Source organism: Rhineura floridana, chromosome 4 (assembly GCF_030035675.1).
Source record: "Rhineura floridana isolate rRhiFlo1 chromosome 4, rRhiFlo1.hap2, whole genome shotgun sequence".
Lineage (NCBI taxonomy): Eukaryota > Metazoa > Chordata > Lepidosauria > Squamata > Rhineuridae > Rhineura > Rhineura floridana.
The window spans coordinates 166,213,976-166,241,686 of record NC_084483.1 but is presented as its reverse complement, the minus strand read 5'-3'; the positions used below and the strand labels follow the sequence as shown (position 1 = coordinate 166,241,686).

At 42.2% G+C, this 27,711-nt stretch overlaps 1 protein-coding gene across 18 annotated transcripts in view; it reads right to left on the bottom strand.

The window, feature by feature from the left end:
- The window catches only part of SUSD4 (sushi domain containing 4), a 191,277-nt gene that overhangs the window by 23,725 nt on the left and 139,841 nt on the right, over positions 1-27,711 (bottom strand). For 16 of the 18 annotated variants that reach the window (XM_061625092.1, XM_061625094.1, XM_061625093.1 and 13 more), the window contains 2 exons: positions 17,396-17,575; positions 11,255-11,443 (listed from right to left, as the gene is read on the bottom strand). The exons of 1 other annotated variant lie outside the window; for it this stretch is intronic. In XM_061625092.1, the coding sequence (XP_061481076.1) occupies positions 11,255-11,443; positions 17,396-17,575 (369 nt within the window). The remainder of the gene's footprint in view (positions 1-11,254; positions 11,444-17,395; positions 17,576-27,711) is intronic. One more of the 18 variants, XM_061625101.1, reaches the window with a different exon arrangement.

The following is a 27,711-nucleotide window of genomic DNA, read 5'->3' as shown; positions in this document are numbered from 1 at the left end:
GGGAAGCAGCAGAATGGCATGGGAGTTATTTTCAATTTAACATTGGAGAATGTGAAAAATCCATCCTGGCTATAGTATACAGCCACTGTTGTGGCTATATGATAAATATTTGAAAGCAGAAAGATTAGTCTCAAACCTCTGACTGGGAGATGGCTAATTCAACTAGATTTTGTGACTTATTCATTGCTAAGGAACGTATAACATGTAGTACAATAAGAAACCACACCACACAAGTCTGGGATTGGTAGAAGAGACTGTCAAATTAAAGGACCCTGGGTACAATTTTTCATTCAAATGGGTGATTTTGTCACATTCCCTGTCCTAACTCCCACACTGAGTGAATTCAGACATAATCCACCTTTGGTATGATGGCTCACTTAATGGCTGTTTTAACTGTGATTATACAGCTCTTGTGGTGGCAACTGGAATTTTTAAATTATTTTGAATGTATATATAATCACTTTTTAGTTTTGATTTTATTTAATTGTACCTATTTTTATATTTCTGTTCTATGATTTAAATCACCTTGAGGTCCTGTGACATAAGGCAATAAATAAAGTAGTAACAACAATAGCAACAGTGGCAGATGTCTAGAAAATGAATTAATTTGAGTATCATTTGAAATTAACAATAAATAACATAATACCAACTTTCAAATATCTATATTAGCTGAGTCTGAAACTAACATGACTGAGAGTATAGCTTCTTACAAAAGTCTTTAGTGGGTATAAAGCAAAGAAGATTGCTCCACTGACCTGGTGCTGAATCAATTTGGTCCAAGATATACAAAATCCTATGACAGGAGCGAGCATACGTCCTTTAGAGGTACATTGTCAGGTAAAATTTTAGTTTAATATTATAAGGCAGGCCTCAGGGATAAACTGGGTTTTCTCTCTTCTTGTCTAACCCTTTAGCACAATTTGATAGTCTAGGGAGGAGGGGAAATGTAATATGTATCTTTTGAAAAATGCAACACTTTGGGGAAGAAAAGGTGGCTCAAAAATAGGAGCGTAGAGATTTGTTTAACTAGAACTGTACTAAAAGGTTGCCTTCCAGGAACATGCAGATGACAGTAGGAATATAGTGGTGATTTAGTTTGACAACCCTATTATCAAGCTGGAACAAAAGGCATAAAAAAGTGACACAGACTACAAGTCAATCTCTTGCTGTCTTAGCAGTGTAGTGATTGCATCAGTTTCAAGAACTGTAAACAGGGGTGTAGTCTTCCAGGGTCTCGGGGGGTCTTAGACACCTTATTTTTTGGGAGCTGGGTCCCAGCAGATTCCCTATGTCTCCAATATCCTACTAGCTAATCAGCATGAAAGTATGTGAGCCACTGAAAAGAGTCTTCTAACTTGCTTCCTTGTCCTTTCCTGCTGATTGCAGCCAATCAGAGTGAAACTAGTTCCTATTAGTGCCTGCTACAAAAGGCAAGGGGAATTCTGTAATTGCAAAAGAAGAGATACTGAATCCTCCTGATAGCATCCCATCTACATCATCAAGTAGTTTGGCAGCACCAGGAAATAAAGATGTAGAGACTGAATTCAGTAATTCAAGCAATATCTCTGATGGTGAGAAAGGACAGTCAAATGGTGACAGTGATAGAGAAGCAGAAAGCAGTATTCAAGCCTGGCCAGATTATGCTATCATTTTAGAAGGTTGTATAATCTTAGAAGGGAGTGTGGCTGTGACTATTATCAAAGGACCCTACACTTCCAAATGTGCCACTACACTACTGATTATAAAGATTTCAGGGGGAAGGGAGAGAAACTGCTTCTTGGATGTGCCACAGTGCATCATTTTGCAACTTCTGCCCTTTGACTATACAAGCCCATCTTGTCCACTGACAGTAAACTGTGCTGGCATATTTAAAACACTTCTATTATTTTAGCAGTAATATGCTTACCAAGCTGCCATGTTGAAAAGAAAAGAAAAAAAGACTAAATCATATCAGGATATGAGAGCCCTCAGAAATTGATAATATAATTTCATTTTATGCATGTGAAGATAGCTCGGTATTTTGTTGTTAAGATTTATTGCCAGCTGAAATATGGAAAACTGTCTGCCTCTCTCAGAAAGAGACATTCAAACCCTGTGATCATGTTATTATATAGTAAAAAAGAACCCTACATTCCAGTGCCTTTTCTCAATATATATTTTGCATTTATCTGCAATATTGAATATTTGCATATTTGTGTATGTGGATACAAAAGGACACTTTTAAAAAACAACAACATACACTAGTATCTTCCATTGATATTTGCACCAGTGGTATTGCACAGATCTAGAAAAAATAACACTAAAAAGGTCAACTAAACTAATTTTCCTGTCCTTCAGCAGGGCCAATTACATCTAAATCATTCCTGACATATCATCTAATTACCATGTTTTAAAAGCATCCGGTGCTTGGAATCTACACGTTCACATGAATATGTATGTGTTCCACTGCCAAACCATCCTCTTTGATAGACAATTCTTTCTGGTTATTAAACCTAAATTGATCCATCTTTCAATGTAAACCTGTTGTCTCTTACTCTCCCTCCTCACCATTGACCACAGAATATAACTTTTCCCCACCTGTCTGTAATTAGAAACCCAATAAGGAAATCCAAATGTAATTTCCGGAACCATAGGCTAGAGGGGAAAAATAACCCCGCACACAGATGTGCTATTCAGTTTTAAAAGCCAAGCAGGACTCCACTGAATAAATTTTACAGTGTCAATGTTTGTACATCACACTAAATTGCAGCTTAGTATGATGTGCACAAGCATGTATAAGCTACACTGGTGCGAAACTGGTATAGAAACTTACACTTTTGATTAACTACATCTTTATCTTTCTATGCCATCTGAACCTAGAATCTGAGGGGAGAATTCTTTGAGAGGGAGACAATCTGGCTAGAACTGTCAGCACTCTTAACAACTCTTTTTTTAAAAATGTTTTTAAGGATGTTTTGTTGTAGTGTATTTTAAGGTCTGTTTTTATGATATTTTAGAGTTTTTAGTGTTTTTGTTTTGTTTGCTGGGAGGAAGGGCAGGATATAAACAAACGAACAGCTAAATAAATAAAATAATTGTGGCTAATCTTAACTACGGTTAGTTTAAGCAAGCCAGAAGTAACTATGGTCTGAAGGTGGTTTGTCTGAAACTAACCATAATTAATATTAACCACAGTATTTATGTAGACATAACCTGTCAAACCATCATTTTACAAAGCCAAAGTAAAAACTTTCCTCTTAGCTGCGCAGGAGGAGTGTACAAACCTAAAGCTCACAGCAACTTGTTCTTGCTAATGCATGTCATGCTAAAACAGCCAGTGTGTGTGGTGAACTCATAGGGTGATATCCCATAATAACTGTTTGCTGATGGAAGGGAATCTGTTAGCAGAATGAGGGGGGATGCAATTTTCAGCTGTCCCTCTCACCCCCCCCACAGTGCCCTATACACCCTCTAAATCTGCTGTAATGTAGATGAGAAGCACAGAATGCTGCAATGGGAAGGGGTTATCACCAAAAATTGCCTCCCTCTCCGTTCTGCTTACAGATTCGAATTTGTCAATAGACAGTCATCACTGTCTATTAAAATTTTACAAAATCCTCCCACTACTTTTTAATTATGGAATAAATTATTATTTTCATTATAAATATTGCTCTTTATTATGTACATTTTCTACCTATTTAATATTTTTACACACGTCTATACATTACATCTATCTTTTCTTTCTATATTATTATTTCTGAATCTTTTCCTTGGGTGATATTCAACAAGGAAAAGAGGCAATTTTCAGTCATTCTCCTTCCTCCCACAGCTCCCTTCCTCTAAATCTGTTCTGAAGGGTTGGAGGACCATCCAGAGCAGAATTGGGGGCAACATGAAAATTGCTTCCTTCCCCTATCCTGCTTATGGATTTCTTCCATCTATGGACAAACAATCTTGGATACTATCCCTTATGTTTATTTTACAGAATCAAACTTTTATTTTAAATGATTAACTGAACACATCATTGCTTTTTATTTTAAAATATGACACTTTGGCTATTTATTTTTTGCTTGTTGAAAAATATCCAGTTGTTTTTGATTATATTTTTAGCTCTATTGCAGTAGACTTTTTTAAAAAAAGCAATGGAATTAAAATAACTTCAAACTAAAATGTGTATGACTTGAGCTTCTGTAGTTCAGCCCTTTTAGTATGGTTCCTTTCTACGACGAGAGGGGGGGGGGAGAGAGAGAGAGAGAGAGAGAGAGAGAGAAATTCACCCAAGCTTGCTCTGGATCCCAATAAGGGTCCCGTTAATCACCTAAAAATATATGCACATAATTGTGATTAACAAAACAGAAGTTTTTATTGTAATACCAAAACATACAAATGCTGTTACCAAGGTGGCAATTATAGAGCTTTGAGGATGGAATGCTCAGAGGCGCTTCATTTGCAGAAGCTAAGTAGTGGTGGTACTGTCCTCCAGGTTCAGGCCATGTGGTGCCAATGTGTCCAGACAGTACATCCAAACGTTCTCCCTTTTAGTCAATGCTGCTGGATCTGTTGGCATCTCTATAGGTGTTATAGAAAAGTCCAACAGGCTGTGACCCTCAATATTGAAATGTTTTGCAACTGGTTGCTCCTCTTTTTTTGTTAAGATTGCCGATTTGTGGTTTCTGAAGCGTGTGTGTAGGTCAGTTGTGGTTTTTCCTACGTATTGGATATGACATCCTGGTATTTTGCATTTGATGACATAAATTATATTGCAGGACCTGCAGGTGATGTTCTGTTTGATGTAATATGTCCTGCCTGTCCTAGTGCTTGTAAAAGTAGCTGTCTCCCGGAGGTACATACAGGCGATACAGAGTTTGGAGTGACAAGGATATATATATGGACTGTCTTCAAGTCGATCCTGACTTATGGCGACCCTATGAATAGGGTTTTCATAGTAAGCAGTATTCAGAGGAGGTTTACCATTGCCTTTCCCTGAGGCTGAGAGGCAGTGATTGGCCCAAGGTCATCTAGTGAGCTTCTTGACTGTGTGGGGATTTGAACCCTGGTCTCCCAGGTCATAGTGCAGCACCTTAACCACTACACCACACTGGCTCTTATATATGAGCCCCTTAGGGTTGATGGCAGGCATGCGCATACAGCGCGTAGTGCCTTTACAGGAGCAATAGAGGTAAGTGGGGCATGCATGGCCCGCACTAACTATACTGGAGGGAGGTGCCTGGGAGCTCCCACTCCATGATCCGTGGCAGGGTTGGGAGCTGCTGCTGCTGTGGATCGCAGAACAGGAGCGCTACCCTCCAACCCTAAGGAGGAGCCCCTCAGAGCTGGAGGGACCCTTAGCCAGGGCCCAACCTGGGCACCCCCTGGCACTAGCCCTGTGTGTAGCAGTAAGGCCACTTAAGCTAGAGGCCTTTCTTGCTACTTCCTTTCCCCTGCAACTCCCTGTTCCCCTTGAAAAATCACTTCAGAGTGTTGTGGGACCATCAAGAATTGCCAAGGATGTGGTGTGAGGGGTGGCCTTCTATGTCCTCCTTAATTTCCATTGATTTCTCTTTCACCACATTGCTGGAAATGTTAAAGTTACAGCTCAAAAGTAATGAAGTTACTCCTCGTTCTATTACCAGCAAAATGTAACCAAGTTACCCACTCATTACTCAAAAAAATAGTGAATTACAAGTAACTTGTTAATTCTAACGAGTTACTTCCAAGCTCTGGCTCTGACTGTATGTTTTACTCCATAACTTTCCTTCTAGGGGGGCTAGATGCTTACTTTTTTTAAAATGAAGGCTCAGATTCTAGGCTACCTGCTTGGGGGCACCACTGAAGGCCTTCACAGGTGCCATGGTGCCTGAGGGTGACAAGTTGGCAACCCTTGCATTAGAAAAGCATTGCTTTATTTAAAAGAAAATCCCGCAGAACTATAGGGTCAGCACTGAACATTCGGATGCAATCCTGTGCTTTACTTACACTGGTTTTGCTGCATAGCATATGAACCACACAGCATAGCCACAGCATACTATAAGGAGTGACTTATTATGTTAGAAACAAGGGAAAAGGCTGGAGAACCTATGGGGGCTTTGGACTACTGAAGGATAAGATACTATGGACAAGAAACACTCAAGAGATATTTCTAAAATACTATATTGTAAGATCATGGTGCTCTACAGTACTGAAGACCATCCAAGGACTTCAAGATGGTGCCAATCAGTAGAATCCCTTCATCTTCACACAAAAGTGAATATTAAAGAAAACACTTCTATGGAGTAACTCTTTCAGCTGGTTAGTTGTGCTGAACACTATCACTAATAGGAATACCTACAAGAAAAGATTTCAGAGCAAATCAATAGGTTCAACAGTAATAATTTACCAGGATCAGATACAATTTACCCAGTGTTTTGAAGAAATGCAGATATATGAAATTGTTGAATGATTGAAAGTGGCATGCAATTTATCCTTAAAATTGGCCACTGTACTGGAAAGTTAGGAAGCATTACAAATTTTTTGAACAGGCTTGAGAGATGATCCTGGCAGCCCAGATACCTTGGTTGAAGAGGAGATAGTCTCAGAAAAATTTAAATGCCACCTCTTGGAGGCTTCCTGTTTGATATGCATAACCGAGACCTGGGTGGGTGATATGGGAGGAGTTGCTCTTACCCAGCTTTGCCCACCTGGGTATACGGTTCAGCATCATGGTAGAGCCGAAGGTCAGGGAGGCGGGGTTGCTGTGGTCTATAGGAGTTCTTTCTCACTCACCGAGCACCCTGTACAGGTGACGACTGGTTTGGAGTGTCTCCACCTTGCGCTGGGCCAGAGAGACAGGCTGGGAATTTTGTTGGTGTACCGCCCGCCCTGCTGCTCAACAAATTCCCTAACTGAGCTGACAGAAGTAGTCTCGGAGGTATTGTTGCAGTCCCCTAGACTGTTGGTACTGGGGGACTTCAACGTCCATGCCGAGACTGCATTATCTGGGGCAGCTCAGGACTTTATGGCGTCCATGACAACCATGGGGCTGTCTCAGTTTGTTACTGGCCCAACGCATGTGTCGGGACATACCCTTGATTTGATCTTCTCCACTGGACAGGGAGATGGTGATCTGGAGGTTGGGGGTTTTTCATCTACCCCATTGTCATGGACAGATCACCGCTTGCTAAGGTTTAGGCTTACGGCGACCCTTTCCCTCTTCAAGGGTGGGGGACCTATTAAATTGGTCCGCCCTCGGAGATTAATGGATCCTGAGGGTTTCCAAAAGGCTCTGGGGGATTTTCCGACTGAGAAGACTGGCGCTCCTGTTGAAGCCCTGGTTGAACTGTGGAATACGGAGATGACCCGGGCGGTTGACATGATCGCTCCCATGCGCCCCCTCCTATGTAGAGCTCATACAGCTCCATGGTATACCTCGGAGCTGAGAGCGATGAAGCAAGAGAGGAGGAGGCTTGAGTGCAGATGGAGGCGGACTCCCGACGAATGCAATTATGCCTTGGTAAGTGCCTGCTCTAAGCGATATATAGCAGCGGTGAGGGCAGCAAAAAAGAGATATTTTGCTGTCAGTATTAAGGCATCACTTTCCCGCCCAGCGGAGCTTTTTAAAACTGTACGAGGGCTTTTACATCTTGGCCCTCGGGATACTATAGATTCATCTGTAGCCCGCTGTGAAGAGTTCGCTGGACACTTCCAAGATAAGATCACTTGCATTCGTCGGAACTTAGACTCCAATATTATAGCAGTTGGATTCAATGAAGCATCCAGATCACGGTCTTGTCCTCATTTATTGGATGAGTTTCAGTTGGTGCAGCTTGAGGATGTTGACAAGATCCTTGGACTGGTGCGGGCGACCACGTCTGTGCTGGATCCTTGCCCCTCTTGGCTGGTGAAAGCTGGCAGGACCGGAACCGCCGGCTGGGCCAAGGAGGTAATTAATGCCTCTTTGCGAGAGGGAGTGGTCCCTGACTGCCTAAAAGCAGCGGTAGTGAGACCGCTCCTGAAGAAACCCTCATTGGACCCAGATAACTTGAACAACTATAGACCTGTGGCGAACGTTCCGTTCCTGAGCAAGGTTCTGGAACGGGTGGTGGCCGGCCAGCTCCAGGGGCTCTTGGATGACACTGATTATCTCGATCCGTTTCAATCCGGTTTTAGGCCTGGGTTTGGTACCGAAACAGCCTTGGTCGCCCTGTATGATGACCTTTGTAGGAAGAGGGACAGGGGGAGTGTGACCCTGTTGATTCTCCTTGATCTCTCAGCTGCTTTTGATACCATCGACCATGGTATCCTTCTGGGAAGGCTCACGGAGTTGGGGGTAATGCTTGGCACTGGCTCCGCTCCTACTTGGTGGGTCGTCAACAGAAGATAGTGCTTGGGGAACACTGCTCGACACCCTGGACTCTCCATTGTGGAGTCCCACAGGGATCGGTACTGTCCCCCATGCTTTTTAACATCTATATGAAGCCGCTGGGTGCGGTCATCAGGAGTTTTGGAGTGCGTTGTCACCAGTACGCTGGTGACACGCAACTTTATTTCTCCTTTTCATCTTCCTCAGGTGAGGCTGTTAATGTACTAAACCATTGCCTGGCCGTGATAATGGATTGGATGGGAGTTAACAGACTGAAGCTTAATCCAGACAAGACCGAGATGCTGTTAGTGAGTGCCTTCTCTGCCCAGATGGTGGATGTTCACCCTGTTCTGGATGGGGTTACACTCCCCTTGAAAGAACAGGTTCGTAGCTTGGGAGTTCTTTTCGACCCTTCCCTGTCTCTTGAGGCTCAGGTAGCCTCAGTGGCACGGAATGCTTTCTACCATCTTCGATTGGTAGCCCAGCTATGTCCCTATCTGGACAGTGACGACCTCACCTCAGTCGTTCATGCTCTGGTAACTTCTAGATTGGACTACTGCAATGCGCTCTACGTTGGGCTGCCCTTGAAGACAGTTCGGAAACTACAGTTAGTCCAGAATGCAGCGGCCAGATTGTTGATGCGGACCAGAAGGTGCGCTCATATAACACCTGTTCTGGCCCGTCTGCACTGGCTTCCTATTTGTTTCCGGGCTAAATTCAAAGTGCTGGTTTTGACCTATAAAGCCTTACACAGCATGGGACCGCAATACCTGGTGGAGCGCCTCTCCCAATATGAAACTACCCGTACACTGCGCTCAACATCTAAGGTCCTCCTCCGAGTACCATCCCATCGAGAAGCTCGGAGGGTGGTGACTAGAAATAGGGCCTTTTCGGTTGTGGCCCCCGAACTGTGGAATGGTCTCCCTGATGAGGTGCGCCTGGCACCGACGCTGCTATCTTTTCGGTGCCAGGTGAAAACCTTTTTATATTCCCAGGCATTTTAATGTGTACTATTAATATTTATTGATGTATTTTGCTGCTGTTTTGATTTTTGTTTACGTCTGTTTGGTTTGATTCCATTGTATTATTGTATTTATATATTTTCTGATTGTTTTATTGTTATGTACACCGCCCAGAGAGCCCTTGGGCTTAGGGCGGTATATAAATTAAATTAAATAAATAAAATAAAATAAATGTTGAAAATTAAATTGCAGAAAAGCAGCATACTTTAAGGGCATTTGCTTGTACCTCATAATAAAACTACATTCATGTTATCATTACTCTTCAGACAGTTCCATGTCAGACCTGTCATGGAATGGCAACTGGCTGAAAAGATAGGAGATAGAGGAAAAGCAGAAACAGTTCTCACAGGGGAAAGAAATTTTCAGTGAGGTACCCCAAAGATTGTGAGGTCAAATGCTGTAACATTTTTTGACCATAACAAACAAACGGGTGAGAGAACAATTGAAAAAAATGTACAGATACTAATGCATTCAAGATAGTTGAGAAGAAATGTTCATATTCAGAAGAATCAAGTGGTGTCCAGTCCCTCTGGAACTGCACCACTTCAGAATGAAGACAGGAGACCATGAATTGCAGGAATGGTTTTCAGAATGAGCTAGTCAACTTTGGTGTGGAATGCACTAGGGATGGGGGAGAAATCCAATCCAGTTCGCATTTCAAGCCAAATCTATCAAATTTGCACTTTCCGAAACTATATGAGAACTGAAACACAGCCATCCTTCAAAATATGCACTTAATCAAATTTTGCGATGCAGTTCACCAAACAATGTTTACAAAAATGCATGTTAGGAGTATTGGTGTGTGTGTGTGTGTGTGTGTGTGTGTGTGTGTGCTTTACTGTGAGCTATATTTTATTTTTATAGTTGATATTGTTAGTTGCCTTGAGGGTCTTCATACTGAAAGATGGGATAAATATGTTTTAACCAACAAACAAGATCAAGTTGTAAAGTGTCTAGCGGGCTTTGATCCACCTCAAGACAAAACCATAGGGATGGGAGGAATTGCTGCTTGTGGTCTGGGCACCTCAGATATGAAAACACAAAGTTAAAAATACATGCACACCTTGTTAACAAGCGGCTATACCAAAGAGATAGCTTGGAAGCAATTTTAACACAAGGTATGCATCATATGCAAACTATTGACTAAGACAACCAATACTGATTACATTTTTTTGAGGAGAGATGGGCTGTGTACATATTACCAGCTTATAACTCAGTTACGTCATTTTTTTCTCCAATTCAGATTGAAGTTCGTTTAGGAGAAACATATCAAAATGCAGTATTTCCTAAGAAACAACAGGATCATATGGATTGCAACTAATGTCATGTGTACACCACTTTGCAAACCAGCAATGGGAGCACACTGGATGCAGAGTAAACAGGAGCATGTGCACAGCCCTAGAGGGCCAAACTAGACAAAATGCCATTCACAAATAAACAATTATGCAGGTGGCTTTTTTGTAGCAAACTGCAGGCATGAAATGCCCAATCTGGATCCTGGTGCAGGGTGGTAGAGAGTTTCAACCCTTTGCCTTTCAATGTTGTTCTGATCCGGATTGGGGACTCTGCACAGGCTATTTGCATTGGGGAAAAACACTCTCATTCATGTCAATGGAAGCTTTTTACCCAATGCAAATAGCAGGTGTGGGGATTTAACTGGGACTGGGACCAAAGCAGGAGGTAAAGGATTAAGGTCCTTCTGTCCACACACCATGCCAGGGTCACAATCTGCATCCATCCTAATACTTGTAATCTGTTTTTTAAAAGCCTTCCATCTAACGGTTAACTGCATGAATAGCACTACTTGTACATTTGGCTGTAAGGATAGGTCAAGTGGGAAGTCATTAAACGAAGTAAAAATATACCAAATGTTAGCTGACAAAAAATATTTTTTTTTAAAAGATAGATGTTTTACCTTCCACATCAAGGCACCTAGGTGGGCTATCTGACCAAATAAGGTCATACATGCACTCAAGGAACTCTGTCCCCTCTAGTTTATATCCAGGAAAGCACTGAAAATATATCATTGTTCCTACTGGGAAGGAGGACTCGAACTCAGATATGTTAATGTAACTATGAGGAAGAACCAATGGCCTCAGGCAACCTGCAAATTAAGAAGAAGGAAGCATCTTTTATTAATGAGACGCTTATTTTTAAAATATCCCAATTTTACCTATCAGGAAAAAATATATACTCCCTTCTCTCCCCACCGCAAATGCCATTCCTCCTCATCTGACTCGCTTTCATATTCATTTCCCCCCCACTGTGCCAGATCACTGCTCCTAATTGCTCAGCATACAGTTTAGGAATTACAAAATACTGACTGTAAATTCAGAAGAGAATTACTTAAAAACTGCAGTGTTTTCTATATTCTGCCCTTCACCTTTAGTTTCTAGTTTAATAATTATTCTTTTTCACATAGAATCCTTAATTGTTAGAGTGGTAGACTGACTTATCCAAGCAATTATTTATCTTCAAATGTGAGATATTCAATATCTTATATATTATACTCGGTACATACAGATATTAAAGTGATATTGGCCATTTCCAACAGTTGCAGTGGTTCTAAACTAAGGAGTTTCCACAGTTATTCACTAATTGCAAAAAGCAAGGCAATGGTTTTTGGGGCAAGCAAATGAATATTGCTTGTGAGGAGAGCTTCTTAGTGGACAAGGAAGTTTTATTGTCTTCCTCATCAGGCCAAAATATTCATAAAATGCTCTAAATGAGCACCACATGCATTTTGTGGACTTCCTAAACTGATGTATATAATTTACAAAATATTAATTTAATATATAAAAGAAATAAACATGAACCCTTATGGCTATACACTGACATATTTTTAGATGACAATACCAGTTACCTCTAAAAAGAGGATTTTGAGGGGTACTCAGTTTAAGTTTGCAGGCAGCAATGACAGCATTAACTGTCACTGTGGCCCTGTCTACTTGTGCAGCCTCAGCCTCCTGTCATTTATCCTGACTGTTCACAACATCAGCTAACAGAATATTGCAGCTCCCCATTTGACATGGATGAATGGGAATGTCAGCCTTTTGCACTGGCATCAACCCCATTATCTCATGGGCATGACACAAGCTCCATATTTTGCCCTATAAAAACTTTGAAGGACATTGGGCCAATGCACCTCAGGAACCACCTCCCTTCCTAATGCCACATTAATGACCCCCAAGATCAAGAATGCCCTTTCACCACTACCCTTACTGTGCAGATACTTAGAATCCGACATGAGAGACATACAGAGGTATTCTTACTGGCTACTTCACAAATATGCAATTTGCTCTTTCTGGACATGTGCTAAGGACAGATACCATTCATGGGCCCAAAAGGGCCACAAAATTATGGATTAGGAATGGCAGTTATGAGCATATTATGCTAGTGTTTCATTATCACCACTGGCTTCCAGTCCATTTCCAGGCCCAATTCAAAGTGCTGCTATCAACTTTTAAAGCCCTAAATAACTTGAAGCTAGAATACTTGAAGAATCACATTATCCCACATACATCTGTCTGGATCTTAAGATCTTCATCAAAGGCCCTTTCTCCAGATTCACTGCCTAGCATGCAGAGTGGGAGGAATCAAGGAAAGAACGTTCTTGGTGCTAGCACTCCAGTTATGATATAGTCTCCTCAGAAAGTCTTCTCTGGAATCTACATTAGGAAATTTTTGGTGCCAGGTGAAGAGCTTTTCATTCTCACAGGACATTTAAATAATAACTATACTGTTAATTAATAACTGTTTCTTAGTTGTTGCACAATTTTGTTTTTCTCCTTGGCTGAGTTATATCGCTGTTTTTATTATGCTGCCCTATGATGGTTTTATGTTGGTTTTGTATTAATTGTTTTGGATTTGGACAGTGATTGTGTTTTATTGTTTTAAAACTGTGAACTGCCCACATGACTTTATTGATTGAGTGGTATATTAACAACAATAATAAATAATTGAACAAAGCTTGTAAGAAATTTTTGAAAAGATCTTAAGACTTTTTGGTCTGGACTATCATTTGGTAGGAAAAAGCCAGTTAGCTGTGTTTTATTTTTTAGGTTATTCAGCTTAATTTTATTTGGAATTTTGAACCAGTGTTTTATATTTATTTAATGATAATTTATGTTACTATCATCACTAGCTTTTCTTGTGGGCCAGGTTATAAATGGCTCAAAAAAAGGCAATCACTCTGCTTTTCAAACCCAGATTAGCTAAAGTAATTGAAAGCCATCTCAGTTTCTTGTCTTTGAGAGTACGGCTCTTTGAGTACAACACAACAAAATTATATTTTTCGTTTCTTTCCCAATTGGGAGATGCACAAGCTCCCAAAAGAGGGATAATGTGAGCATCTCTCTGGTGAGGAAAATACGAACGGTCAATTCCAATCTATTGAAACTTTCCAGTGTAATTTCCTATTTCCTGGGAAGGTACAAATACAGTTTCTCCTGTGAAGGTTTGTGATGTCATTCTACCTTCAGAAGAAAGCCTTCACTTGACAAACTCCAAGTCAGCTCCATATTTTGCCTTTTATCAGGTGGTCCATGGGAGATTTGGATCTGTTCCAATCTGGATTTTGGCATGGGTTTGGGACAGATACAGCTTCGATCACCCTGATGGAGGACTTACACTGGGAACTGGATAAGGGGGAGTGCAACCCCATTTTTTTTCTGGACCTGTCAGTGGATTTTTGATATCATTAACCATAGGATCCTCCTGGGCTGTCTTGCTTGGCTGGATGTAGGAAACATGGCATTGTGTTGGCTCCATTGTGGGGTCTCAAAAGGTGGTGCTGTGGAACTTCCTGTTCCATAACATGGCCTTCGGCTTATGGGGACCATTAAGTTTCCATTCTGTCCCTAAAGCTCTTTAATATCCACATGAAACCGCTAGGAGCAGTCATAAGGTTGTTGGGCTTTGCTTTGGTATCACCAATACGAAGATGACACCCAGCTCTACCTCTCATTTCCACCTACAAGTTTCAGAGAGACTGTGAAACTCCTGACAGGTGTCTGAAGGCACTTTTGGCATGGATGAAAGTGAATAAACTGAAACTTAATTCAGACAAGATGGAGATACTGGGGAAGTTTATTAATATGAACAGAGGTGTGCAATCAGTTTTAGATAGGGCTGCATTTCTCCTGAAGGATCAATAACTTGGGGGGGTCTTCTGGATGCAGTATATGGAAAGACAAGTAGTGTCTGTGGCTAAGAATGCTTTTTTATGAGCTTAGGATCGCAGTTGGTGTAGCAGCCTATCTAGAGAGATCAGATCTTTCACAGTAATTCAGGCCCTAGCCACATCCAGGTTAGACTAATGTACTGCACTCTATGTGGGGCTGCCTTTGAACTCTGGAAACTTCAACTGGTACATAATGCTGCCATCTTGACGTTACTTGGGGAAGGTTATCAGAGCATGTGAAACTTATCCTGCACCCGTTGTGTGTTTCTGTTTTGTTTTGACCTAAACAATTTGAGACCATGTTATTTGAAGGACTGCCTACACCCAAGTGAGCCTGCCCAAGTAATAAGACTTGCTTCAGTGGCCCTGCTCACAGATTTGCCTTTGCTGATTTGTTCATTGGAATGGAAGAAAGGCTATTTTTGTGGTTGCCCCAGCTTATGGAATTCCCTCCCCATGGAAGTGCACACAGCCTCAACGTCTCAGATTTATAAGTGGGTTTATTTTGGACAGCTTTTTCCTTATTTAAGTCTTTATTTTATGAGCTTTAATTAGAAAGCTAATTTAAGAAATATAACTTTTTAGCTACTGGAATCTGCACTATTTGATTTATTTTTAACTGGCTTAAGTGTGGTGTAGTGGTTAAGGTGTTGGACTACAATCTGGGAGACCAGGCTTCGAATCCCCACATAGCCATGAAGCTCACTGGGTGACCTTGGGCCAGTCACTGCCTCTCAGCCTCAGAGGAAGGCAATGGTAAACCACCTGTGAATACCGCTTACCATGAAAACCCTATTCATAGGGTTGCCATAAGTCAGAATCGACTTGAAGGCAGTACATTTTAGAAAGCCAGTGTGGTGTAGTGGTTAAGGTGCTGGACTACAACCTGGGAGACCAGGGTTCGAATCCCCACACAGCCATGAATCTCACTGGGTGGCCTTGGGTCAGTCACTGCCTCTCAGCCTCAGAGGAAGGAAATGGTAAGACCACCTCTGAATACCATTTACCATGAAAACCCTATTTGTAGGGTTGCCATAAATCGGGATCAACTTGAAGGCAGTCCATTTCCTTTTCATGTTTTAAATAATTTTGTACTGCTACCATTTAAATTGTCTAACTTTGTTTTAAATTATATTGTGTTCTTATGATATGCAAACTGCTTTGTGTAGGCTATTCCTAAAAAGGAGTTCGTCAACTCCGTCCATTTCTGGAGACTGCTGATCTAGCTAAAGTGACCCATGCATTGGTCACTTCTTGACTTGATTATTGTAATTCTCTTTATACTGGGCTCCCCCAAAGAATACTGCAACAACTTAAATTGGTGCAAAGAGCAGCGGTGCTAATGATAACAGGAGCAAACTGGCAAGCACATACCACTCCGCTCCTTCAACAACTTCACTGGCTGCCTGTTTTCTATCGAATACATTTTAAAATATTAACTTTAACTTTTAAAGCGCTACATGGTTTGGGCCCCTCTTATTTATCCAACCGGATCTCTTTGTATGTACCACCTCGGCTCTTGAGATCTGCCTTAGATCAGGCCCTTATTATTTCTCCTTTTTCCCGAATTCACTTGTCCAATGTTAGAAATAAGACATTTTCTGTAATTGCCCCTACTTTATGGAACAATCTACCGCAAGAAATACACTTGTCTTCTTCCCTCTTAATTTTTCGTCGGCAGCTTAAAACCTTTTTATTCTCTTTAGCTTTTAAATTGTGAGATACTGTTTTACTTTGTTATCTGATATTAACTGTTTATAACTATTCTGTTATGCCGCTCTGAATTTCTTTGGAAAGAGAGCGGGATAGAATTTTTTAAAATAAATAAACTAAATAAATAAATAAGTTTTATAAACAAACTCTCTCTCTCCCTCTCCTGGGGAAAGAGCAAGATTAAGAGGTTGCTCCCCTGCACTGAAGGAGAGAATGAGAACATGTCATAGACTTATTTTTCCCTGATTTGCTCTCCCAGTCTTTTAAAATAATATATATATGGTATATATTCACTTTTTTTTACAAATTTTTAAAGAAACTTTTGAAATTTGTTTTAAATTTAAAAAATCAGATTTAAAATTTAAAAATACATTTTTATCAACCCTGCATCTTCCATAAAAAATCTGGTTAAGCCCATAGACACCAGCAAAATTCCTAGCCTCCTGAAAAAGCCTTTTGGTATGAAACGTTTTTCACCCAACACTAGATGAAAGTAAGGAGGTAGCCAGGTAAGCCTTCCTTGCTAGAGATTTGAAAGTACACTTGGATGCATAGAACTAGTTCTGAAATAAGGAATGATTATTTTGATTGAAGGAGAACTAGAATAAACTTGACCGTTAGGTTCTGGAAGTCTGAATTAAATTTTAAAAAGCAGAGAAAATTTGAAACTTACTGTTAATTCTGTATAGTAGGCTACATTCCAGCCACTCAAGTCACAATTTCTATACACACACTCCTACACACATCTCTCCATCTACTATCCAGACAAGCGAGAGCTACTATCACAGTTCAAGGACACATTGCAGCCAGGCAAAAGCACCTGAGGAAGGTCCAATCAGGGCCAAGTGAGAGGAGTGTGGCCTAGGGAGGGGGCATAGCCTAGGCAGAGTCCTGAGGACCCCATTTGGCCCCTAGTCTGAGGTTCACCACCTTTGTCCTAAATCAAGTGGTATGTAGACTGTATTGGTTTCTGAGCTAATCTTAGCTACAGATATGCATTTTGCCCATATTAATTGAAAAAAGACCTTTGTCTAAAGGTACTACTGTAGTAAGAATTATAAGTAACCATTATCTCTTTCAGTAGTATTTTAAAAAAACCAGGCATGTTACACTAACATAAACTGTAAGATCTATAAAATAGGATGTTCTGGTGTACTAAACCTTGGCAAATGGGCAGATTGTCCCATGTTCCATCGTCTTGACATACTGAAACCATGTTGTCTAAATCAGGGTAACGAATCTGGAATCCTTCATGACAGCTGATTATTAACTTATCTCCAGTCCTGTATGTCTTGTTATGAACCTCTGCATCTTCAACAACTGGTGCAAGGCAATCTGTGGCTTCATAAAGAAATCATATATTAACAACTTACATTTTAAAAGTTGACCAGCTTAGTGAAAAAAGTCAACCCATAATATCAATTATTCTGAGAAAAATCTGTGAACTTTTAGGAGTAAATTGATCTAACATCACAATTTCCTAGTCATCAGCACGGAGAAAAATTACAGGATACTACATTCTGGTGCATGACAGGCAACGTCTCAACAATCTCTGATGCTGTATGTGTAGTTAAGCAACCATTTCATCAATGATATCACTACAAGGAAAAAACAAATAAAACTGGAGATATAGTATAAAAGAGAAGTTGAATACCTAAGGAGAATTACACCAGCAATGTTTCTACTCATTGCAGTTTTACATAATTTACACAGTCCTTTTCATCCAACGAATACAGACCTTTTCATCCTATAAACATAACTTCTATTCTATATGCAAGGAACAAAAGCAGTGAACATTCACATACCACCACCCGTGTCCCCCAAGTACCTGATTATCCTACTGAGCTGACAACATAAGTTGCCCAACCCAAACACCTTGAAGGAGCCCTCTAGAGGGGTGTTTTTCATGGGTATATTTTGCAACATGGCATTGACACAATAATAGTGCATTAATAGTGGATTTATACCGGACAGTTCACATATCATTCTGCTTTAGTAGTTGTTCTGCAATGCTTCCCCATCAGAAGGGGCACTCTTGCGTTATAAATAAAAGCAGAGCAATAGCACAACCAGGGAACATTTGTGGTAGGAAAAGTTATAGGATTTCAGCGGAAGTTATAGGAAATGCACATATTAGAAATGAAGCAGTATGTCCTCCCCAATACTTCTGCAAGGGCAGACAGTATTGAAAGCAGAATTACATACAACTGCCCTGATACCATCAAGAGCATGAGCGCAAATCATCATGAATGCACAATAAAAGGGATGTCTGGAGGTGACCCAAATCATTCTTCAAACTTCTCCTAGTTGAAAAAGCAGATTGAGTAGTAATGTGTGAGGGAGCATAGAGTAGCATTAGTGTTAGTATGTTCGCTGACATGGGGCGAGGTATTAGTGAGGTTGGGAGAGCTCTAGGGGAGTGGTGTTAGTGTACACAGGTGAATGCATGCCCGCAGAATGCCCATGCCACAAACCTGGAGCTTTCCCAACTGTGTCGCTGATTCAACCAACGCCATTCCCATCCCAACAAAGGTGGAACCTTTCTCACTCTTCTTTCCCTCCCATGCACTATTGCTACAGATCAGCACTTAGGTGCAACGTGCAAGAAGGCAGGTGTGGGGAAGCTTTTGGTCCTCCAGATGTTGCTGAGATACAACTCCCATCAACCCTGGCCATTAGCCATGCTTGCTGGGGCTGATGGGAGTTGTAGTTCAGCAAAATGGGGGGGGAGCTCCCCACATCTGCTTTGGGAAAATAATCAGCAAGCACCTTCCTTTGAAAAGTTTGCACATCTACTTATCCAGTGATGTTTGGAACATGGGGGATTTCAACGAAAAGGGTTGTGGCAGGGCGAGATCCAGGAAATGGTAAAATAGTGCAGTTATATGAATGTTATTCACATACAGACCATAGATGCTCACCATTTTGGATTGTAGCCTATGACATTAGGGCACTGGTTGGTTCCCAGAGGGCACAGGTATGGGCATGCAATCCCTTTTCATATTACTCTCAGCATACTTATGAAGGGTTGACTTTAAAGCAGAGCTTGGAAGTAATTAGTTACAAAAAATGAATTACTTGTAATTTATTACTTTTTTGAGGAATGAGTGGGTAATTTCTTTACATTTTGATTGTAACAGAATGAGGAGTAATTTTATTACTTTTGAAGAGTAATTGTAATGTTTCCAGCATTACTTTTGGGCACTACTGTGGGGGGGGAAGCAGGGGAAGTATTCCACTCCTCTGATTCGTGGATGAAAATCATGTGCCTCAAACTGGGCTTCTGTGCAGCGTTTGTCTTCCTTCGTGCTCTGTGGGTGTTTAGGAAGCGACGAGGGAGGAGGTGGAGAGCAAGATGGGGGTGGAGTGGAGAAAACAATTGTTTAAAAAATGGACAGTGGTGGTGAAGAATGGAGTGGAGGGAGAAAGGAGCCAGAGGACGAGGACAAGGAGGCACCAGCAGGATGAAAACTGTGGAGATGAGAGATGATAACGTGTATGTGTGTTAATACTGTGTTTGCACTTGGTGCACAAAGCGGCCTCTGCCGCCCTTCCTGGCTACTTTGCTACATTTGCAGTGTTTTAACTTTTTTGCACCCCTAGGGAAAATGTTTGCTTGGGTGGGTGTGCCTTAATTGGTGGTAGGACAGGGTCTGGGAGGTGGCTGAGTGAGAGAGATGATGCTTGCTGTCTGAGAGTGTGTGTGGGGGGAGTTGCACTTGGTTTGACGTGCAAAGATCTGAGTGGTGGCATCTGCTTCCCTCCCTGCCTTCCTTACCAGCAGAGACCACCACTGCTATCTTATGGATAAAAAGAATTATTATACTACATCTGTGTGTGCTTATTTTTAATATTGTTTTAGACTACTTAGGTGTGCAGCAGCCAAGGCCGCCACCTTGTAGGCACTCCAGTTTGTTTTTTTCCTCCTCATTGCCCCAGCGAACTCTAGAGTGCCAGAATCCCTTAGAAGTAAACACTCAAGATTCTGTAAACCAACCGGCGTCGCCTTCTCTTGACGGTTTGTCAACTGGGAGTTGGTTTCGCACCATTATGCGGGAAATTGATCTTATTAAAATTTTCCTGGATAAGAGTAATACTCTTTTAACGACCGTTGCTGATATTGCATGAGGAGCCTTCTGTGATTTACCCAAAGCATGCTCAAGGACTCAATCCAAGTTTTGTGTCCAAAATCTTAAGGCCCGCACAAATAGGAGTACAAATAGGAGCTCCAAAAGTAATACCAACAAACAAGTGGCTAACAAACTTAAGAAGAGCAAAAACATAAAAAATCCAAAGGCACTTAAATATAAGAAGTTACAGTATGGCAAATTGTTCAGACACCTGGAAGCAGACACTACTCTAGTGGCAACGCCTCGAGAAAAGATTGCTTCCTCAAAAAAGGATGTACCAAAGGAACCGGTGATTCTAAAGGCTCTAAATTGGACTGATGTACTCCCTTCTTCAATGGGTCTTCCTTGATCTTCTGCGGACAATGCAAACAACTCAGCCCCTAGCCGGGACTCCTCCCTTAGAAATATGCCTGTTAGGAAGAATCCCCACGAACATCACAAGTGGAATTTAGTTTTGAATCGAAAGAAGCTGGCTTTCTGCAATTACCCTAAACCCAGGGGTTTCTGCTCTCAGAATCAGCGGAAATCCCATTTTTAAAATCTATTGAGAAGCATCTCATTCTGTAAATTATTTGATCATGATATCGACTACAAACCTGAAAGGGCAGGGTAGAGCAGCCAGCTACAAGCTCATTTAACAGAAGTTGCAGGGGTGGTGGTGGCTGACTTTGGTGTATATTTCTTGATCCATACCACCTAGGAACATATTTTTTTAAATGAAAGCTGAGAGTCCAGAAATTGGGGTGACTTACCCTGAGACCCAGAGAGGTCCCAAAAAATCCAGAGTCTCTGGGCAAAAACCGGAGACCTGGCAACCCTACTGCCTACACACACAGAGACAACCTAGTGGTCACTCTTTTCTTTCAACCTACATCCATCTGGTTAGATGCAAAGCATCAATCACCACCACACACACAAAATGATCCATTTGGGTCCTGCTTTTCCCTCCCCCTCCTATAGTCAGCAAAAGGCCCATCAGAGCCAGGGCCTAACCCCCTACTGTCGCCCTCCTCCTCTCCAACTGTCAGCAAAAGGCCCATCAGGACCAAAGCATACCCCCATGCCACTCTTCGTTTTCCCCCCTTGCTCCCCATGCAGCAACATACACCCACCCACCTACTCTGCACAATCAAATACTAAACTGAACTCACACAGAAATTTTACTGCTGCTTTCATAGGCTGCCTGCAGAGAAAGAATTGTGCTTCCTGCTGCTTTAGCATGCTGCTTGCAAAAGCAATGCAAACTGAGACAGGAGCCAAAGCTGATTGTAAATGCATGCATCTGATTGGCTCAGATTGAAATGCAAATAGGGAGGCTCTTCATAGCCCTGCCCTAATGCTATGGAACTTCTAATGCACTTCCTGAGGGACTCCTCCAGAGTGGTTAGAGCTTATTCTATAAGAAATAAAATCAAAATGGAGGTCCCAGAAGCGCTGATGTGTCCTCTGCTCTCCCTAAGTCACTCCTATGAGATTTGTACCCCTGGAGACAGGGGTGGGATCATTGCAATGATCGTAATTGTCTGTGCTATCCACAGATAATTGGTCAGAACATGGACAGAAGTAAGTCCAGAAAGTCTCTAAATGTGAGGTACAGTGTTGAATATGAATGTAAGGAACAGAGAAGGGACTAGGGCAGCCTTTCCCAACTAGTGGGCCACCAGATGTTGTTGGACCACAACTCCCACCAGCCTCAGCCAGCATTGCCAATGGTCAGGAAAGATGGGAATTGTGGTCCAACAACATCTGGTGGCCCACTAGTTGGGAAAGGCTGGTGTATACCTTCCATATGCCCACTGAGTAGGGTTGCCAGGTCGGAACCATCCAAAAACCTGAGAAAATGGGGGCAGGCCCTAGTGACGTCATGGGGCGGGCCCTAGTGACGTCACGGGGCGGGCCCTAGTGACGTCACGGGGTGGGCCCTAGTGATGTCACGGGGTGGGCCCTAGTGATGTCATTAAACGTGATACATTGTATCAACCACAGTTGCTTGGAGCATACCATTCAAAAAAAAATTCTCTGATCAGAGATTAAAATAGAAATCTTACCTAAAATAGGGTGTTCCTAGGTCCATCTGAAGTGACAAGGTCATTCTTTCTCACAAGCTTAGGGTGATGCAAAATGGAAATGGACTGCCTTCAAGTTGATCCCAGATAGGGTCTTCATGGTAAGCAGTATTCAGACAGAGGTGGTTTACTATTGCCTTCCTCTGAGTCTGAGAGGCAGTGACTGGCCCAAGGTCACCCAGGGAGCTTCATGGCTGTGTGAGGATTCGAACCCTGGTCTGCCAGGTCACAGTTCAATGCCTTTAGGGAACATTTAATCTCGCTTACTTGCTTCTGGCAAGAAGGGTTTACGTGCCCTCAGGCCAGGCCATTATTGGAAGAAAGGAGCCTAGTGTTGCAGAGATGTTAGATGGGAGCACAGATGGATGCCCCTGAAGGCAGCAACTGTAAACATGCTTATTAAGGAACTAAGCCCCATAGAACTCAATAGGACTTACTTCTGAGTAGATATGGTTGCAGCCATGTTAAGGACAAGGGAGGGCATTCTAGGCAAGCAGTTGGCAACTGCCTGTCAGCATTGTGCTGTTGCTAAGACTTGACTGGGGATCATCCACAAAGTTATCCATAAGGCAATGCAACTTTATGTGTTGGCTGGCTACTGCAGTGGGTGTCCCCTAATATTTATGGCCATACAAGCAGGGTGAGTGTAGGCAGCAATTGCCTTTCTACTTTACGAGGCCTTATATAGGACCGACAGGCAGCAGGAGGGAGGGGAGGACCAGAAAAAGAAAAAAAAATAAAGGAAGAGAGCGCCTCCTCCTAAGCAATAAGCATGTGCACTGTGCAAAGCGCCTGCCTCCGTTCCCCCCCGAAGCCGCCCCACCCAGCCTCGACGCCAGGGCCTTCTGGGCCAGGCAACCTTGGTGATCTCTGGGCCGCTTCAGCCCCGGCACCTCTCTGCCCTCCCCCCCCCTGAGAAAAATCAACTCATTTGAAATGTGGTGTTGGAGGAGAGCTTTGCGGATACCATGGTCTGCAAAACAGACAAATAATTGGGTGTCAGAACAAATTAAACCAGAATGATCACTAGAAGCTAAAATGATGAAACTGAAGTTATCATACTTTGGACACATAATGAGAAGACAGGATTCACTAGAAAAGATAATAATGCTGGGAAAAACAGAAGGAAGTAGAAATAGAGGAAGGCCAAACAAGAGATGGATTGATTCCATAAAGGAAGCCACAGACCTGAACTTACAAGATCTGAACAGGATGGTTCATGACAGATGCTCTTGGAGGTCACTGATTCGTAGGGTCACCATAAGTCATAATCGACTTGAAGGCACATAACAACAACAAATAGCTCCCAAATATCTCCCAAACATGTCCCTTGCTTCTGATTGCATGGGACAAGAGAGTATGTGACCTATAGCTGTTCATTCACACAATATGCCACCATGGTTTAGCATTACATCTGAACATAACTACTCTGTCTTCAACAGCAGCCAAACAAATTACTTCCAATGCCCATAAGCAAAGCAGGATGTGCCAACCAGAGGTATACAGCCTCTGAATGTAGATTCCATTTAGCTATCATGTGCTTGATACACATAATCCTTCATAGATGCATCTTTTTTTTTTAAGCCATCCAAATTAGTGGCCATCCAGCCCTGAATTCCTTAACTTGATTGCATGTTGTACAAAAAGACACTTTATTTTCTTTCTACTTCTAACCAGAGATGTAGTCATCCAGGGTTGTGGGGGGTCATAGACCCCTTACTTTTTTGGGCTATGAGAGAACTAGAAAAGGTCCTCAAATGCAAAGATGTACCACTGAACACTAAAGTCGGGATCATTCAGACCATGGTATTCCTGATCTCTACATATGGATGTGAAAGTTGGACAGTAAAAAAAGTGAGTAAGAGAAAAATCAACTCATTTGAAATGTGGTGTTAAAGAAGAGCTTCGTAGATACCATGGACTGCAAAAAAGACAAATAATTGGGTGTGAGAACAAATTAAACCTGAACTGTCATTAGAAGCTAAAATGATGAAACTGAAGTTATCATACTTTGGACACATCATGAGAAGACATGATTCACTTGAAAAGACAATAAAGCTGGGAAAAACAGAAGGAAGTAGAAAAAGAGGAAGGCCAAACAAGAGATGGATTGATTCCATAAAGGAAGCCACAGACCTGAACTTACAAGATCTGAACAGGGTGGTTCATGACAGATGCTATTTTGTGCTTGCAGTACAGAACACTTCAAACAGGCTTTTGTGGTGGATTAGGTCTTATTATTATTGGTTGAGATTTTAATATTTTAATGTAACTATATGTTTTAATTTTGTACGTCGCCCAGAGTGGCTGGATTGCCAGCCAGATGGGCGACTAATAAATTTAATAAACAAACAAACAAACTAATATAGCTGTTGGTTATACAAGGGATGTGTGTGTGGTTCATTGTATGAGACTTATAGGAAAATGTATGAGGCACAAGGGGAGCCTGATTTTTCTGTATTCCTAAGACTAGAGTAGCATGATAGCATCCTGCACTTTTGATACTACTCTCTCTAGTACTATATATAAAAACGACTTGTTAAGCGGTTTGTGCCAGCTCCTGAATCTTTTTCAAGTCCATTTCATATGACAGTTTGCACAACTCAGCCCTGGTTTGGAGGACAAAACTTTTTGGGCTCTTCCACAGTAGAGATCCATCCTGTTTGTTTCCAGCTCCTGCCTGCATCATGTTCTAATCCTTATTTCTTTGCTGGTGGAGGATGTCAGAGTAATATTCAACAGCTCTGCAGAGTTCCTGCCTTATACTTGGCAGAGACTGTAACTGTTTTTGTAATATGTTTGCTGGAGATTTGGGTTTTTTTTTTTACTTTTTATAGTTTCTTGAAACTCATAAAGTTCTTAATAGTCACAAGACTTGACTACAAGAGCATCCCTTGGGCAGTTCTTAGCTAACTGTGTAAACTCTAAATATGCAACATCTGCCCAACGCCCCCCCTCTCTCCTCTCTCTCTCCTTCTCTCCTCTCTCTCTCTCTCTCTCTCTCTGTGCACAAGGCCCTGTTTACCCCAGCAACGACTGCCCTCTGCGCAACGACCACCGAGCGAGGACCTTCCTATCAACGACCCGAGCCTGCCTCTAACCGAGAGGCCTTCTTACCCCTGAACCGATTCCTCAGTCCCATCACGGTTGGGGGGAGCCCTGCAGGAGCGCCGACTCAACCAAGGCGCCCATGTCGTCGCAGACGCAGGCGGGAAGGCGGCCAGCCACAGCCTTCACGCATGCGTGTGTCAATCACGCATGCGTGGCTGAGGGGGCCAATCAAAAGCCGGAGATCCACCTGTTTAAATAAAGTATAGCCGGAGGCCAGAGACGGCCCCCTTTTCCCTGAGACTCCGGCAGAAAACCGGAGACCTGGCAACCCTACCACTGAGCCATCCTCTGCTGCCTCATGCATACACATACAAACCAAAGAAGGGGCAGTAAGCAACAGTATTTATTTTATTATTTATTGATTAGATTTATATCCCAACCTTTCTCCTAATAGGAGCCCAGGGCAGCAAACAGTAAAGAGAGGAACACAGCGAGGGATAAGCAAAGCAAAACATTCTAATTCTGCTTCTTCCAAGAAGTTGAGCCAAGACATGAATGCTGAGAGTTCAAGTATCTTGTGCATCATGTTCCTATATAAATTTATCACACTTGATTTAAGATGCAACACAGATGCTTGTGCCTCTTGTTCCCCCTACATTTGTGTCATGTTTAAAGCTGCTCAAAAAGATGTTTTTTTTGTCAGTGAATAGAGTTCCACCATCTTTTAAACAGCTTTTAAACAGGAGCACAGCCAGGTTTGTGTCCTGAAAACCAGCGACACTAACAGAATCAATGTCAGTTTGCAATGTTTGTCATAGCAATGTCGCTAGATTTCATATTTATCCAATTTAGCTTGTAATATCTATTTGCATGACAAATTGTGTGCCTGTTCTGGGAGAATTCTTCTCTAGCTCAGAATATAAAAAAGCTTCTGAGCTTGTGCAGATCAGCAAGTGCGTGCAGTGTAACTGCATTCCAGAATGGGTGCATTGTATGCTGAAAGGATTGCAGCAAAGTTAATTTTATCCCACTCAGTCCTGAAATGCCAAGGCCCAGAGGTGTTTCCACAATAGACATTTGCTCACTCATTTTTTATGGGGCATTCATATGAAGTACTGATGTTTTTCTCATGCTCATTCCATCCTCTTTTTCAGACAGAGGAAAATCCAGCTTTTAAAAGAATAATGGAACAATAGCACAATCATTCCAAGGATGAATTAGCCAGGGCTGGCCTGGAGCAAAGGACAGTTTGGCACTTACATTCCATGTAGAACTAACCTGACTAGCAGCTGGACCTTAATTCAACACTGGTTTGGAGGCAGCATCTTCCAGCACAGCTGAGGGTAGCTTAGGCTGCACAGTGCTGACCACATGGCACACACACAGCTCCATCCACCACCATCTCACTAACACTTGCCTAGCGCCTGTCCATGCCCACTTAAACAAATGCTACAGTGTATTATCAGCACAGCGTGCATCACACAGGATACATGATTTCTGCTGGATTGCATGGCCTAGGTTGCCTGCCTCTCTACCAGCTTGCTTTTCCAATGTCACTGTGATGCACTGAAAGAAAGCAATTTGGTGAGACAGCCAGACTCCCCAGACCAACAATGTGTCAGCAATAAGCAATCATTGCTGCTGCTGGGGTGAGGTCTCAGGATAATGGAAATGGCAGAGTAAACCCGGCCCCCAAGCACTCACAGCCTGAGGTTGCTGTCTCACTCTGCCTAATGGCCAGTCCTGCAAGGGTACTCTTTCATCTTTTCCTAAAGGCATGATTTCACCCTCAAAGGTGTTGCATGGGGCAGATGAACTTGTCATCATTTCCTACACTATTATCTAGTGACCAGTACCTCCTCTCCAGCTTAGCACCGGTTGTTCAACGGAGGTGGGATGAATGGGGGGGTTGTTCAAGGGAGCGTGCACGACAAAGTACAGAGGGAAATATTTTAGAAAGGCAGCATGGTTCTCTCTCTCTCTCTCTCTCTCTCGTATTATACAGAGAGATGTATAGATAAGGTGGTATCCAACTAAATAATTGCATGAGCAGAACTTCCGCCTGCACAAAAGGACTTCCTCCCTCCTCCCCCTGTGCCATCTTCAAACTGCTCCGGAGGGTTGGGGAAAACCCCAGAATACATTTAGGGGGTGTGCAGGAGGAGGAGAAGGAAAGAGCATTCTGTTGTGCAAAGAGAAAGCCTTGCACTGATGGAACACAAGAGAAAGA